Source organism: Rhamphochromis longiceps, linkage group LG9 (genome assembly GCF_057381845.1).
Source record: "Rhamphochromis longiceps isolate RC_006_pf linkage group LG9, R_longiceps_female_GT1.1, whole genome shotgun sequence".
Taxonomy (NCBI): domain Eukaryota; kingdom Metazoa; phylum Chordata; class Actinopteri; order Cichliformes; family Cichlidae; genus Rhamphochromis; species Rhamphochromis longiceps.
The window spans coordinates 13,350,632-13,367,106 of record NC_140565.1 but is presented as its reverse complement, the minus strand read 5'-3'; the positions used below and the strand labels follow the sequence as shown (position 1 = coordinate 13,367,106).

Genomic DNA, 16,475 nt, shown 5'->3' with positions numbered 1-16,475 from the left:
AAATGACTGAAATGTATTTTGATCTCTGAGTGTTAGAAAAAAATAGCCCAAGTGTCAGATGACCACTCATCTTAAATTATTCACGCAACTTGGAGGAAATTGGCCTTGTATGAAGTGGAAATGTATTAAGTATAAAAATGCACTTTTCAAATCTTATGACCTCTACGCTGACCCTGGGTTTGAGCTTTATAGCAGAAGGAAATTGTAACACTGCAAAGAAAAGAAAACAATTTGCTGAACGTATTAAAATATCCCACAGTTCATATTTTTCATTTTCTTTAGCAAAATAAGTAAAATGCATATAACCTTTGCATTTCATGTGTTTATTTGCTTTACATTGTTAAATAAGAGTGTTGTGCAAAAGTGTGGAGCCGCCCCTCATTTCTGTATTTTACTAGGAAAATGAAGAATTATTGCTTAAGACCCCTTTAAGAAATTACAAGAAAGTCTGGCTCCATAGAAAAAATAAGGGGTGTCTTAAGACTTTTGCACAACATTGTACACATAATGTTCTGGAGAATTAATGAAACTGACTCCATGCTGCAACATCCTACATACCTGTGATATCTGGACCAGGCCTGTCAGGATGACCTCAAAATAAATGCAGTCCTGTTTTTTTATGTTTTTTCTAATATAAAGTTTGATAGTAAGTCTTTATATAGTGCTCTTTTTAAATTGTTACATAATGAAGAAAGGTGAAATTCATATGAAGCCACATAAATGCAAAGATACAGACTTAAAATTTTTGACTAAAAGTCATTTAAATAATGTACATAAGTGGAAATTGTAACATTTTAAGCATTTATAATCAGCTATTGTAATCATATTTGGACTTGGTATATCAAAAGAAGTGGCACATTTTATCATCAAAGCAAACAACTTTTGAAAAGTTGTTAATCAGTGTTTTCAGCTTTTATAACAGATTAGCAAACCTGGCCATAAATCACTGGCCATTCGCAGGAACTTCTTCCACAAAGGATGCAGGGAATATCCCAGTATTCCCGTTACACTGCCCTTCCAACCAGTCTTGGTTAACTGAAGATGAACAAATTGTGAATTAGAATCATATATTCCATCAAATTGTAGAGTTTCTGTATGTTTGACGTATAAAAGAATGAAGCTTCACTTTTAGAGAGCAGTTTGATTTTATCCCCTTGCTGAAAATTCAGATCCTCGGGATTTGATGACTCGTAGGAGTGAAGTGCCACCAGGTGAATCTCCTCCTGAAATCCCCAAAGATCCACAATGGTTATCAGTGTAGACGGAAATTATAACAGGAGTGCAAAAACAAAAAGATACTAAAACTACGTCAGTATCGCTAATACTGGGAATATTGCTGTTGTTACTATAACAACAGCAATAACATGGCAATAGATGGTTGCTCTCTTACCTCCTTGGTGTTACACCACAAAGTGACACGCCCACCGCTGGCACGGCTCCACAGCTCCTCCATTTCTGTGTTGGCACTGATTACACTTTGTTCACTTGCCTCAGAGGTTAAACTAAACCCAGTAAAGGTATTCAGTTGTAAGTACAAACAATGCATACCAAACATTCTTGTTTTCTTAATTATGCACTCTACCTCAAGGTGATTGCAGAAGAAGGAAGATTCAGTTTCCTGCTGATTTTCTCAATCAGCATCGTGTAGGGTGACCCACACGGGACTGAGACGACAAAGTTGAAATTGAAATGCACTTTGACGATACATGAATTGTCTGTGGACTGTTTTTCCTGGAAATGATGAGAGGAAATAAAAGAACTTAAAATAACAGCCAGAATTAAACATCTCAGTACTTCTCATTTTCTTTGCGTTGGCATACCTGTCGCTGACGATTTCCACTAGTGACTTCACTTGGAGTAAGACCTTACATAAAGAAAATATGGAAAATTAGATTTTTCACATAAGGCTCAGATATCATTCGAAAATCCTCATTTAATTTTTGTATCCTGTACCAGAAAAGCCAACCTTGTATCCTTTCAGGTCTGGTGGGTGGCTGTCGGCTTGGAGGCGGAGTTATTCCCTGTTTATAGTTGTTCCCATTCAAAATAAAGAAAAGTAAAGACTGTGTTATTTTAAAAGCTTGGAAAGGAAACTACAATGTTTTAAGCGCTGACATTACCAGAGTCATTGATTATGACACCAACAATTGAGAATAATGACAAATAAATGCTTACCTTGTTTTTGTTAGAAGCTAAGGAGATTTCCAAACGTTCCAGATAGTTGTAAGGAACAAGCCCCCTCTGTGAAAGACATCACAGCCATGTTTACTCTCAGCAGACACCAGCAATGCATTAATTGTGTGATAAAAGTACATGATATGAATGCTGGCTTTAGTGCATAAAAACAACACAGTGTACTGGTGTTAAAATTTGTACAATAAGTGGCAGATGTGGAGATCTTACTCTTTCATTGAAGACCACATTTGCCCAGTTGTCAGCACCCTTCTGCAACACAAACACAATATTGCCCGGCACTACAGCCAGCTCATCACTGGTCTCAGGAATAAACTCAAAGAGCACAGTGTGCGGTTCTCCTTCCAACACCCTGTAAACACAAGAAATGTCCACATAGCATCAAGAGTGAATCCTCCCTTAGTTTTGCTGCAATAGGTGTAGGCTGCTGGGGGATTCCCATGATGCATTGAGTATTTCTTCTTCTCACTAACTATGTGTTAATGCACCTCTCTGCACTGAATCATACTTGTTATGAATCTCTGGCTCTCTTCCACAGCACGTCTTTTATCCTGTCTTCCTTCTCTCACCCCGCCCCTCCCTGAGCCTGGTTCTGCCGGAGGTTTCTTCCAGTTAAAAGGGAGTTTTTCCTTCCCACTGTCGCCAGAGTGCTTGTTCATAGGGGGTCATATGATTGGTGGGTTTTTCTCTGTATGTATTGTTGTAGGGTCTACCTTACAATATAAAACACATTGAGGCGACTGTTGTTGTGTAAACCTGAATGGAATTGAAGTGAAATTGAAGAGACATAAGACACAAAGGTTAAAGTTGCCACTATTCTGTGTAACGGTACATGTCTATTTTCAGGTTTTAATTATTAAACCTACACTCTGAGTCCCATTTTTCTCTTTGTGGAAAGCACAGTTTCATAGATATGTCTCATGCTTTCCCACATTTTGTATTTGTACGTTGTAAACATGTATAGTGGCGAATCCACATATCACAAAAACTTGCCACCTACAACATCATTAAATACTAAAATCATTTCTGTTTAAAGAGTTTCAAATCGGCATGGATCCAAAGTGACTATCATACCTCAGAACCTCAGGCTCTTTTGGACGAGTTGGACCATCTTGCACCTATCAAATAAAAAAAAAACACAGTCCATCACAGACATGGCAACACACAGGGGTATGTAAAGGTTCAGTCTATCATCAAACTGTAAAGTTTTATAGCCAATAAAAGCCAGCGTGTCACCTGAGGCTGCAATGGGGCAAATCCAGAGAACTCATCTTGAGGAACAACAGAGGCAACGACCTGATGATAACGGGGGGAAAGTGGCTTATAGATATCACTCAACAATAATTTCTCCTCTATATATTTATATATATATATATGCGTGTGTGTGTGTGTGTGTGTGTGTGTGTGTGTGTGTGTGTGTGTGTGTGTGTGTGTGTGTGTGTGTGTGTGTGTGTGTGTGTGTGTGTGTGTGTGTGTAGAGATGCTGACTTTTGATAACTTTATAATCACACTAGATTAGATAAAACAGGCTGGGTAATGAGTCACCTTTGCTTTGCCCAGGTAGTCTTTCTTCTCCAGCTCTGCAACATAGTGCTTATTTGGTTTAAACATCTCTTTTGATTGGAACTCGACCAGTTTGAAAAGTTTCTGCTTCTGTTGGTGAAATTTCAGTGTGAGTGACACTTAAAGTCATGTGCATATCATTATCCTGTCACCTGATTTAAAGCAAAATTAGAATAAACCATATCAACTTACCAAATATAGGTTAATGGAATGAAGAAACTACTACATTTGATATCATAAATATAATCACATTTAAATGGGTTGACAAAAGTGATTGTATCACAACTCACTAGGATTGATTGCAGAGCTTTGTCGATGATATTAAACCTGGCCTCTGTCTTGTAGTTAAGAGCCTTCGTGAGGTGTTCCTGGGCCTTTTCCCAGTTACCCAGCTCAGCTTCAACCAGGGCCATATTGTGGAGAACCTGTGGAGACATTGTTAAGCTTGTGTCCTTGGCCAGGAAAAAAGAATGCTAAGTTGTATTATGAATGAACAGCTCATAACATCAAATGAATTATTTAGGTGTAATGTTCAGGATTAATAATAGAATCAAGAATACTCACATCACAAGCATATAGTATGTATCTGAGACCAAGCGCTTTGTAATCTATCAGCTGGTTGCCCCTGAGTGTTTTAAAGGTTTTCTGGAAGTCCGCTAAACTCTCCTCATACCTTTATGTAGAGACAATAAAGTTAAAACATTTGCATATGATATACTATTAAGCATTTTTAAATCACAACATTAAACATAAAAAAAAATATGGTCCTTTTTTTAAAAAAAAAGAAAGAAAGAAAAAAGACAGGTGTGTCTTGCCTCTTCTTTTTGTAAAAAGTGATTCCTCTTTGAAAGAAGGCAATGGCCAAATGTTCATCCTTGCGTATGCTGCAATCAAACGCCTGAGAAACAAAGAAACTGTCACTTCCTCTAGAAAACATGGTAAGGTCTACTTCTCCTTTCTCAGTGACTTGCGCTTTCAGGCAGCATATCGGAGAATTGTATTTCAGCAACTATCAAAAGAGTTTCTTGTTTGGACTAATTTGCTGATACGACAGCTGTTAATATTTGTGTGTTTATGCTTCAGCCTGCAGATCAGACATACCTTTTCAGCAGCATCAAAGTCTTGGTCAAGAAGATGGAGACAGCCAATGTCAAAATAAATTTTGGAGTTTGGTTCCTGAATACCCAAGAAAATCTCAAGTGCTTTGGAGAAATCTTGTCTGTTGACGCAAGTTACCGCCTCATCCCACTGGCGCAGAGTGTCCACAAAAGACATGTTGGCAGGTTTGGAGTATACTGAGCTATAGACCACAGTAAGGAAGTTCCTCTGATTTGTACCATTAAGAAGAGGAAGTGTGATGAAAGTCATTGTTGGTGTATATAAATAACACATTACCACCAGGTCTTAAAGCTAAAGGGTTGTCCCCTTTTTCCCAATGTGATGTTACATGACAATTCATTATTTGTGTTTGGTGTTTAAATAAAGCTAATCTGATTTTGTTATACTTTCCCATCACCAGATATGTCATACGTGTGATGTTTAGCCATAGATTTCCTCTACCAGGAATGTTGACAGACAGGGTGTAGGGAATGTGATTGCACAAGAACAACTTAATGATGTGTCATTAAACAAGGATAAGATAAGAAGAAAGACTGAAAGTAATAGGGTTATATATTTATTTGTTTATTTATTTATTGAATCACGATTTGCAGCACCAGGTAAAAACACTTTGAAACAGGCAGTTGGTATTCTTTTTGTTGTCTTTTAGTTATCAGAAACAACTACAACTTCCGGCTTAATGTTTTTAAAAACGATAGTGACCTACTAGTACAAGCTTTGCACTCTAGCACAGCTTTATTAATTCACTTGTATTGTAAATGAAATCAGTTGTATTGATGGGTTTTCTTCTGTTGTTTACCAAAGTATGTATTCTTTACCTTCAGAAGAAAACTATTCCAGCTTCCTTGCTTTGTGGTTGGTTCTCTACCGCCTAAGCCCACCTACGCTGGCTCTCTCCACCAATCACAGCAGAGCGACTTGCGCGCTGCCTCCCTCCGGCTGATCCAAACTAGCGCCCCATCGGTAGTTAAACAAACATGGCTCTGCTACATTATCAGACAACGACTCTTTATGATACGTAGGCAAATTTAAAGGAAAAAATGCGAAGATTATTAAGAAACACGCCATGCGTGATGTGACACCGCGGACGGAGAGTCGCTACATTATTTAGTGCTTTAGCTTAGTGTAGCCTTTTGTGACCGTGTTTACACGTAGCTAGCTCTTGTTGGCTAATGTAATCTAGCAAAATGGACCTTGGATCAATGTTGTACAACAATTTAAAAGAAGTTACATGGAGTACTACGTCCTTACCATTAGATCAACTCGTCAGTAATTATAAGTTGCCTCAAATTGTCAAGCTGGATAACGGCAAGTAACTTTACCTTTTCATGCCATCAGCGCAGCGCTTGTTAGCTGCTAGCTAGCAGCAAAGGCAAACTTAAGCTGTAACAAATCTTTGCGATTGAGTTAAGCAGTGTGACTTACCGTTTCTCAACAGCGTGATCTAGTTTACATTACAAAATAAGCGTTTTTTTATTCTCTCTTTTCTTTTGGTTTATTTTTGGTAATACCTTTGCATCCGTTGTGCACATCTCACCTTTTTTGGTATTAAACGTGTAAACCCTATAGTCATCATTATAATGAAGTTATTTCAGGTTTAGTAAAAACTGTATTGCAACGACTGATGAGTTGTACCACATACTGTCTAGCTCCACCATTGGAAAGCCATTTTTCTTAATATATAGATGTATTGTTGCAGGCTGAGTCACAATGCCAATCTTATAACTAAATCGTAACCTAGTTGCTCTGTTTAAGCTGAGAAGCATCATTGTCTTCATTTTGGTTACAAAAAGACAAGTATTTGTTTATTTGTTTTTAAGAATTAAGACATGATAATGTTATGGTGCTGTGCAAAAGTATTTAGCCACCACTAATTTCTTCATAATTTGCTTAGAAGTTGCCAGATTTGCATTTTCTGAAGTGGTCGTGAGCAATAGTTCTCCAGGTTTTCTGAAGGTTTTTCAAGGTTTTTCTAGGTCTTGTATCTGACCATTTTCTTCAAGGACAAAAAAGTACCTAATTTAAAGGGATCGTTTAAAGGGACCAGCCAGTGTTGTGTATACACTCCGATTCCCATTTATTTTGTTGAGTCCACAAAAAATACCAAATTAACCAAGAACCTGACTGAAAATCAGTAGCATCAGGTCTGATGGAGCAGTGAATGCAATTTAGAAATGTTTGGTTCAGAGCATTGTGAGTATGTACAGAGAAAGTCAGGAGTGACTACAGCCACCTGTTAAAGAGGGTGGAGGCTGAACTGCAGCAACTGGTGTAAAGAAATTACAAGAAGGCTGCCTTAGAGTTTAGGCCGTGTTAAAGAACAAAGGTGGTCAAATAAAATATTGACTTTCAATTTTGTTAGAGTTGTACAAACTCTGCACTTGCCTTATAGCCTGTATTTCCATGTATGTTTGCACATATTGCAGCCATTTCCCATTTTCCTACTAAAATAAAGAAATGAGTGGGGGCTCAAGACTTTTGCACAGTACTGTTACTATCCCTCTAACTAAACTATATGTTAATGCAATCCTGGGTCTGAACGTGTATCTTTATCAGAATCAGAATACTTAAATAATACTGATTCTGATACAGTCCTGGGTCTGAAAGTGCATCTTTAAAACTATGTTACCCTCAGTATGCCTGAAAATAAACATGCTGACTGTGCCCTGCACTTTGCTATTATGTATCATTAATAATTTGAATAATTTTCTCCATCTCCCTGACACATGCCTGGCCTTTTCTGGAGAACTAAAGTGGTGTATTGTACTTTGAATGATAGAGCATGCTTTTTAGAGAGGTATGGATTAGGCCATTAGTCATTGACTAATGGCCTAATCCATAGTGACTTTAAATGTGCTTGGTAATCCAATGCCTCAGTTTGAATGGAGCAGACTGTATGGCTAAAGAGTGGTATGAAAGCAGTGGTGTTTCTCAAAGTGATATTTAATAGAATGGCCTGTTCTCTGAGTTATTAAGGTTCAATAGTTCTCTCATGACCCACATCCAAGACACCACCTGGTAAAAACATATATAAACATTTTTTGTTTTAGATGTTTTGTTGCTGGATGGTTCAGTGCTTACTTTGCGGTTAATTTAAAGTTGTAATTATGCAAATTATGCTGTTTTCTGCTCTGTAAATAGTGTGGTTTTTTTTTTTTTTACTTTCTGTAGGTCAGCTGGTTGAAGGGCTCAGAGACAATGACTACCTCTTGATTCATTCCTGTCGTCAGTGGACGACTATTACTGCTCACAGTCTGGAGGAGGGACATTATGTCATTGGGCCCAAAATAGAGATCCCAGTTCACTATGAAGGTGAGATGCAGCCACAGTCTATGCTTATTTAGTTTGTCTTGTAAATGGTAAATGGACTACCGTATTTCCCGGACTACAAAGCGCACCTGAATATTAGCCGCACAAGCTAAAATCAGGGGAAAATCCTGTTTTGTACATACATTAGCCGCACCTGACCAAAAGCCGCAGGTGTTTCAATGTTGACTTATCATATGTAAGAGAATATGCACAAAGGGAATTGTCAGGAAAGAGATGGCTGTTTGGAGACATCACTTTTATTAATATTTTGAAAAACAAGTTATGGGTACATATTTGCACATGTAGTACATAACAATAACCTACAGCACACCAGAACAATAGATTCGGCCTACCTTTTAGGCTCAGGTGCAGTGACACGGCTTTAACAAGAAGAAAAGTCAGTCATTCACCACCATCTTTCTCTTCTTCCTACGCACTAAAACCACCAAAGTCCTCTTCTCCAGTGTCGGATACAAACAGGCTCATGATGGCTTCGTCATCCACTCTTCTTCTCTCCTTCGTTGTCACTTTCAAAACCAAAGAAATCCTCATTGTCAGTGTCAGAGTCGAACACCCTCAGAAGGGCCGTGGCGGTGTCCTCCTCTTCATCATGCAGCAGTCCAGCCCTTCAAAATCCGTTGGTGATCGTGGATGTTTTCACACTTTTCCACGCTGTCAGAATCCACCGGTGGAGTTGGGCATAACTTGCTTTTTGGGCATAACTTGCAAGTTTATCGCCGCTCATCATCCACGACTCCCGCTGAACGCGTAGCGCTACTTTGAAGTTTGTTTTTCGCGCTACTTCGTACGGCACTACGTTGCCTGGCGGACGGACATGTGACTAACATACCACTCTTGAACCCCGATCCTTCCGCCAGGCAACGTAGTGCCGTACAACAGCGGAACACACAAAACAAGTCGTCTTACGATATGACAAAAATCATGGACAATCCATAGAAAAGCCGCACCTGACTAAAAGCCGCAGGGTTCAAAGCTTGTGCAAAAAGTAGCGGCTTATAGCCCGACAATTACGGTAGTTCTTATAAAGCGCATTTCTACTCTATCCGAGCATTGAAAGTACTTTACAGTATTTATATGTTGCGCATTGTCAGATATCAAATATGATATTTGATGATGCATCTTTGCCTAAACTGAAGAATTATTCACTAAAATATATAAGGCAAAAATAAATTATGTGATTTTATAGTTGTAAGTCTGTGTTGATGCAAAACACCATTGACGTGTCTTTTCCATCTTTTCGTAGGTCAGTTCAAGCTGCTTGAGCAGGACAGAGATGTCAAAGAGCCTGTGCAGTACTACAACAGCGTGGAGGAAGTGGCCAAAGCTTTCCCTGAAAGGGTATATGTTATGGAGGAAATCATTTTCAATGTTAAGGTACATTTAATCCATCTATTTTTATGTGACATTTATGAATATAATATAATAATATATACAGTGGGGCAAAAAAGTATTTAGTCAGCCACCGATTGTGCAAGTCCCCCCACCTAAAATGATGACAGAGGTCAGTAATTTGCACCAGAGGTACACTTCAACTGTGAGAGACAGAATGTGAAAAAAAAATCCATGAATCCACATGGTAGGATTTGTAAAGAATTTATTCGTAAATCAGGGTGGAAAATAAGTATTTGGTCAATAACAAAAATACAACTCAATACTTTGTAACATAACCTTTGTTGGCAATAACAGAGGTCAAACGTTTACTATAGGTCTTTACCAGGTTTGCACACACAGTAGCTGGTATTTTGGCCCATTCCTCCATGCAGATCTTCTCGAGAGCAGTGATGTTTTGGGGCTGTCGCCGGACTTTCAACTCCCGCCACAGATTTTCTATGGGGTTGAGGTCTGGAGACTGGCTAGGCCACTCCAGGACTTTCAAATGCTTCTTACGGAGCCACTCCTTTGTTGCCCGGGCGGTGTGTTTTGGATCATTGTCATGTTGGAAGACCCAGCCTCATTTCATCTTCAAAGTTCTCACTGATGGAAGGAGGTTTTGGCTCAAAATCTCACGATACATGGCCCCATTCATTCTGTCCTTAACACGGATCAGTCGTCCTGTCCCCTTGGCAGAAAAACAGCCCCATAGCATGATGTTTCCACCCCCATGCTTCACAGTAGGTATGGTGTTCTTGGGATGCAACTCAGTATTCTTCTTCCTCCAAACACGACGAGTTGAGTTTATACCAAAAAGTTCTACTTTGGTTTCATCTGACCACATGACATTCTCCCAATCCTCTGCTGTATCATCCATGTGCTCTCTGGCAAACTTCAGACGAGCCTGGACATGCACTGGCTTCAGCAGCGGAACACGTCTGGCACTGCGGGATTTGATTCCCTGCCGTTGTAGTGTGTTACTGATGGTGACCTTTGTTACTTTGGTCCCAGCTCTCTGCAGGTCATTCACCAGGTCCCCCCGTGTGGTTCTGGGATCTTTGCTCACCGTTCTCATGATCATTTTGACCCCACGGGATGAGATCTTGCGTGGAGCCCCAGATCGTGGGAGATTATCAGTGGTCTTGTATGTCTTCCATTTTCTGATGATTGCTCCCACAGTTGATTTTTTCACACCAAGCTGCTTGCCTATTGTAGATTCACTCTTCCCAGTCTGGTGCAGGTCTACAATACTTTTCCTGGTGTCCTTCGAAAGCTCTTTGGTCTTGGCCATGGCGGAGTTTGGAGTCTGACTGTTTGAGGCTGTGGACAGGTGTCTTTTATACAGATGATGAGTTCAAACAGGTGCCATTCATACAGGTAACGAGTGGGGGACAGAAAAGCTTCTTACAGAAGACGTTACAGGTCTGTGAGAGCCAGAGATTTTCCTTGTTTGAGATGACCAAATACTTATTTTCCACCCTGATTTACGAATAAATTCTTTACAAATCCTACCATGTGGATTCATGGATTTTTTTTCACATTCTGTCTCTCACAGTTGAAGTGTACCTCTGGTGCAAATTACTGACCTCTGTCATCATTTTAAGTGGGGGAACTTGCACAATCGGTGGCTGACTAAATACTTTTTTGCCCCACTGTAGCTATAATTCTAAACGCTTCCACCAAGAGTATTTCATAACTGTAGATTTCCAGTTAAAGTTTAAAATTTTCCAAGTTAAGGTTGGTAAAATAGATTCATTTCATTGCGTATATCGAAATTCATGTATGTAATGTTTTCATAGATGGCTTCAGGGGAATGCAATGAAGACACAGAGGTTTACAACATAACACTAAACACTGGTGATGAACTGACGTTAATGGGCCAAGCTGAGATCCTTTATGCCAAAAGCTTCAAAGAAAAATCAAGATTCAACACCATTTTTAAGAAGATTGGAAAGCTGAACTCCATCAGTAAGATCGGTCGAGGCAAGATGCCTTGCTTGATTTGCATGAACCATCGCACCAATGAGAGCATCAGCCTGCCGTTCCAGTGCAAAGGCAGGTTCAGTACCTGCAGTCCACTTGAGCTTCAGATGCAAGACGGGGAGCACAACATCAGGAACATCGTGGAGAAAACCCGTCTCCCGGTCAATGTGACAGTACCCAGCACCCCACCCCGCAACCAGTATGACCTCCACCTCATTAGGGAGGGTCATCGGTACAAATTGGTCAACATTCAGACGAAAACAGTGGTTGTGTGCTGCATTCTGCGAAGCAATAAAATTATCCCTATCCATTTTCCGTTTCATATAGCCATGCCACAATTTATTGTTCCAGAAGAATTGCTGCAAGGAGAGTTGTGGTTAGATACTATGGTGCATCGCTGGTTTGCGTTCTGCCAGGAGCAGTTTGATATCGATGACTATTCTCGTGCTGTCCGGGACGTACGAACAGACTGGAATGAAGATGGCAAAAGCCCCAAAAAAAGCAGTGGCAATGGTAGTTGTAGCAGTGGAGGAAGCGGGAGTTCAAGCGGCTGTCCCAATCATATGCAAATTCCCAGCTCTTTGACTTACGCCCGAGATGAACTCACCCAGTCCTTCCACCGACTGTCTGTGTGTGTGTATGGCAGCAACCTGCACGGTAACAGTGAGGTCAACTTGCAGGGTTGTATGCCATGCGGAGATTGGGCTCTTATGCCTTCTGATAGTCATCCTTCAGAAGAGAATGAACACTTTTTCCCAGAGCTGTTGGACTGCACAAACCCACAACCAACCCTCAACAAGCTGGATGTTCCCTATGAGGAGCTGTGGTTGGATCACTTGAGAAGTCAGATTCCAAAACCCTCTCAAAGCGAAGGAATCAGAGGCCTCAACAGTGACTGTGCCACAACAGCTGCACTGACAAACCCAGTCACTTGTCCTCTGGGAGCCATAACCAGCTCTGATGTGCCTCTTGCTCCTCCACCAGTCCCACCAAAGTCTGAAGCTGTGAGTATAATCTATTGTACTTTAGAGTTTTCGGTCTTAGGATTGGAGTGTTAGTTGATTTGATGGCGTCCGTGCTCACAACAAATGTATTTTAATACTACAGCAAAAGCCAGCATGAGTAGCTACTATGCAGTAAATTAATAAATAAAACTACTTGAAAACAACAAGTTTGATTGGCTGTTGCAGATAAAAAGCTGAACCTGAGGGTTCTTTGAAGAATGACTGTAATGTAAGAACATAAGCTTTAGTTACTGTTTCAACACAAACTCTTTTCATCCTAGGTGAAGGAAGAATGTCGTCTTTTGAATGCACCACCAATCCCACCACGAGGCCTGAAACAGATACCATCAGTGCCTGTCCTTTTGAAGCCACGGCAGCAAGAAACTCGGTCTCCAAGTCCAACCCTCTCCTATTATTCTTCTGGTCTCCACAACATGTAAGAATTTAAATTTTCACCCACATTCTCAAAACAAATGCTGTAAGATATCAAGTTTTGTACCTTTCTATGTTTACATGTATGAGGCTATTCTTATGCTATAAATTAATCTACTATTTTTCCATTAGCAGTGGAACATGTGAGCAAGAAGGAACTGACCCACAAGAGCAAAGCCATGTGTGCTACCCTTGCAGCTGGGCTAATTCCATCAGCACTGAACCGAAGGCTGTTTCGCCATGTAGTAGCTCACCGTTAGATGGAGTTTTATCGCGGTTGTCTTGGCCAAATCATTTCAGTGGAGGGGATTCGCATTGCATGGACGAGTTTCTGCCTACAACCTGTCGAAGTTACTACAGCTACCCCAGAAAGAGAACCCCAAGCACTCCAAAAACCTGTACAACCAGCCTTGTTGACTTTGATGGCCGAGAGTATGCACACCGCAGTAAGGACTTTAACTTGCCGAAAGCATCTCTGAGTCCTTTCTGCAACAAATCTTCAAGCTGCAATTCAGAAATGTACAGTGACAAGCTCATAGATGCATCTAACACTAAGCAGAGCCTCTCCTGCCCGATCTTGCCACCAAGAACACCAAAATCAAATGCCATAAAGAAGTGCACAGATGTGCTGTCAGAGTCAGTCTGTGACAGTAAGCCGGAAACTTTATATTCCTCACTTGCTCAACATGAGCAGGGAACAAAAGAGATACACTCCATCTCTAACACTCCAACTGTTAACTGTCCATCCTTGTCTCACACTACACAGTGGCAGCCACCATCGAGCTTGGCTGGCCTTTCAATTGAAGAGGTCTCCAAATGTCTGAAATTTATCGGCCTGCCAGATGACATTGTTTCTCTTTTCGTGTCTGAAAAAATTGATGGGAATCTACTCCTGCAGCTCACCGAGGAGATTTTGTCTGAGGACTTCAAGCTAAGCAAACTGCAGGTGAAGAAACTCATGCAGTTCATAAATGGGTGGAGACCCAAGATATAACAGTATGTAACTTAAAAACTCCTGTAAAGCTGAGAACATCATGCCTTCAGTATGTATGCTATGCACATCAAGCCACAAAGAGTTTCTTTTTGTATAGTATGAACTTATTTCTTGTTACTACATGGTGGGGAAGACAAGTGGGTAATGCCCACTTAAAGTCTATGACTCCTATTTGCTAACTGAATGGAATCATTTGGCACTTTCACAAAGACATTTACATGTCAACTGCTTACTTTTACGCCCACGACCTATTCGTGTCATTACACAGATACTAATTTAAGCCAGGGAATTGAAAGAAATCCACATAATCGTTTTAATGTGAGAGCTATATGAAGACAATATTGTCTTTTGTAAAAGGAGAGTGTCACAGAATTTTGCTGCGAATAGCTAAATGTTTAAAAGAGCACGGACTAGAAAATATTTGAAATATATATATAGTAGAGCCAACTGCCAATAATTACAGAAAACCCAGTTTGGTATCAGGTGACAGGAGATAGTTAACTTTGGAAAATTAATTACTGCATGACAGGGTTCTGTTTTCCCTCAGAATTTGCATCCCCTTAATATAACTGTGCTAATAACAGTTAGCTACGCTAAGTCATTATCTGCAGTAGGGTTTAAAGGTGACACTTCCTATGCAAGAGCTCTTTTTTGTGTGTGCCTGAAGTTAAACACTGCTTATTGTAACCTAAAATGTCTCAGCTAAATGTCACTTTGGGTTATTTAAGCCTGAAAAGAAATTGGTTACATCTAACCAAATTCTGTCCTTTCTTTTAAACTCACATGGAGATAACCAAAAGCGCCAACAGATCTTGGCGTCCAATATAAATGAAAAATTAAATGCATCATGCACTTTGGTAGATTTCAGATTAAATATAGCAGTTGAGGTCATTAAATATAATTGATGAGATTGTTTATGTAGAGAATGAATGCACTACATTTTTTTAATTGCAAGGGTACTCATTTGTTTCCACTGTATGTATTGGTAAGTGTTACCTACAATACTTGCGAGACAGAAGTAATAGTTTTTTGCGCCTTAACCCAGAGACCTTAAACCATTTGATATTTTGACGTAACATTTTCTTTTTGTCAGAGAGTATACACTAACAACTGGAGTTTCTCCAGACCACGGAAGCATGTAGGCTAAACTTGAAAATGATAAACTACAATGAAATATTTGTTTGTATTGGTAACTTTTTTAAAAAATACCCTTGATTCAGAATTGAGTTATTTATGCAGTAATTTAACATGATGCAAAATATGCAGGAGAGTTATTGTCAGACCATTCTTATGGCTGACACATGAAGGTGCCTCAGCAGTCACAGCTTTTGTACAACTCGGGTCTGGTCTGTTGGCCAATAGCTGTTGTTTTGTTTCCCCCCCACCCAACAGTTTTTTTTTTCTCTTTTTTACAGTGGGGTGTTACATATTTTACTTGATATTTTTTTTTATTTTGTATGTAGGTGCAAATTAAATATAAATTTTTTTTATTGAAATGATTACTAATGTTGAGATTATTTTTTATTGAGAAAAAGCTTATGTTCAAATTTCTGTTTTTTTTTTTTTTTAATTCTGTAAAATGTGGGTTCTACTCGGGTTTCTAACTTCATGCAGTAAAATAACACTCGGTCACGGGGGGAAAATACCTACGAATCTCTTTCGCACTCCATGGACACTGACCAAAAGATAATGTTAATAAGCTGTATTTCCTTTTAAGTTAGTGTCAGTATCGCTGTTTTTATGGAGAATGATTTCTGTCCCTGGAAACTTATTACATAGCATAATGTCTTATGCAATAGCCATGGCACTCCAAAGTGACCACGGAAAGGAAATGCAAAGCAGTGGAGTATTATAGGGTATTATTAAGCGTATTGAAAATGCCACAGTGTTCATTTATAAAAAATGCATGCCAAAGAAATAATTCAAAAACCATTAGCCAATTTAAATTGAAGAATTCTGCAATTATTCAATGAACTGTGAAAACACTCCAACATCTAGCCGTGTCCGACTAATCCAACGTTGTGAAGCACTCGGAACCAAAGCTCATTCTGCGTTGGTAACACACTCAGCTCTGGATCACTGCCTACATGAACTGTTGCAATTTTTTGTACAAAAAGAAGGTAAATAACTGTGACACTGGGTTTGACATCATTACTTACAAGTTGAGTTCTGAACATTTGTTTTTCATTTTAACTCTTGTTTTCCCTGTTTCCCCTTTTGCATTGTATCATCTATTAAACATGGATTAACTGGTGCTCGTGTTTTTCTTCTTGGTCAAGTAACAGTAGTAGGCTTCATAGTAGTAACGAGCATGACCATTTTACTACTGATCACAAAGTTTGAGCGATTAACGCAATCTATATGATATACAGCAAGAGCTTTATGTGTAAGTCAGTCTTCATTCATTGATAATTCACAAAATAATTATTTTAAGGCGTGCCTGCCTGTCCAGGGAAATACGTGTCTATGCTGTGACATGGAGAAAC

General features: G+C 39.6%; 2 protein-coding genes across 3 annotated transcripts; one reads left to right on the top strand and one right to left on the bottom strand.

Annotated features, from left to right (window-relative positions):
* Positions 1 to 294: 294 nt before the first annotated feature.
* Positions 295 to 5,067, bottom strand: ncf2 (neutrophil cytosolic factor 2). The gene is made up of 15 exons (XM_085418357.1): positions 4,858 to 5,067; positions 4,572 to 4,654; positions 4,321 to 4,429; positions 4,047 to 4,181; positions 3,739 to 3,846; positions 3,430 to 3,489; positions 3,268 to 3,311; positions 2,404 to 2,545; positions 2,176 to 2,241; positions 1,967 to 2,021; positions 1,821 to 1,864; positions 1,583 to 1,731; positions 1,391 to 1,502; positions 1,127 to 1,223; positions 295 to 1,035 (listed from the first exon to the last, which is right to left on the bottom strand). Exons 1-15 carry the CDS (start codon positions 5,029 to 5,031, stop codon positions 944 to 946), a joined length of 1,470 nt encoding a protein of 489 aa, XP_085274483.1. The 5' UTR covers positions 5,032 to 5,067; the 3' UTR covers positions 295 to 943.
* Positions 5,068 to 5,810: 743 nt separating this feature from the next.
* On the top strand, positions 5,811 to 16,243 carry garem1 (GRB2 associated regulator of MAPK1 subtype 1). Of its 2 annotated transcripts, none has more exons than XM_085418355.1 (6): positions 5,811 to 6,183; positions 8,047 to 8,187; positions 9,449 to 9,579; positions 11,376 to 12,563; positions 12,845 to 12,999; positions 13,131 to 16,243. In XM_085418355.1, exons 1-6 carry the CDS (start codon positions 6,063 to 6,065, stop codon positions 13,987 to 13,989), a joined length of 2,595 nt encoding a protein of 864 aa, XP_085274481.1. In that variant the 5' UTR covers positions 5,811 to 6,062; the 3' UTR covers positions 13,990 to 16,243. The 2 variants fall into 2 exon arrangements, with proteins under 2 accessions (XP_085274481.1, XP_085274480.1); XM_085418354.1 differs by having other exon boundaries at positions 13,128 to 16,243.
* Positions 16,244 to 16,475: the final 232 nt, after the last annotated feature.

What these genes read in the sequence shown, in the direction of transcription:
- ncf2 (XM_085418357.1), bottom strand. Translation starts at nt 5,031, where the DNA reads ATGTCTTTTGTGGACACTCTGCGCCAGTGGGATGAGGCGGTAACTTGC. An exon ending in TAGCTTCTAACAAAAACAAG is followed by an intron (nt 2,022 to 2,175) that starts GTAAGCATTTAT and finishes AACTATAAACAG; the next exon opens with GGAATAACTCCGCCTCCAAG. An exon ending in CAGACCTGAAAGGATACAAG is followed by an intron (nt 1,865 to 1,966) that starts GTTGGCTTTTCT and finishes TCTTTATGTAAG; the next exon opens with GTCTTACTCCAAGTGAAGTC.
- garem1 (XM_085418354.1), top strand. Translation starts at nt 6,063, where the DNA reads ATGGACCTTGGATCAATGTTGTACAACAATTTAAAAGAAGTTACATGG. An exon ending in AAATCATTTTCAATGTTAAG is followed by an intron (nt 9,580 to 11,375) that starts GTACATTTAATC and finishes ATGTTTTCATAG; the next exon opens with ATGGCTTCAGGGGAATGCAA. An exon ending in TCCCACCAAAGTCTGAAGCT is followed by an intron (nt 12,564 to 12,844) that starts GTGAGTATAATC and finishes TTTTCATCCTAG; the next exon opens with GTGAAGGAAGAATGTCGTCT.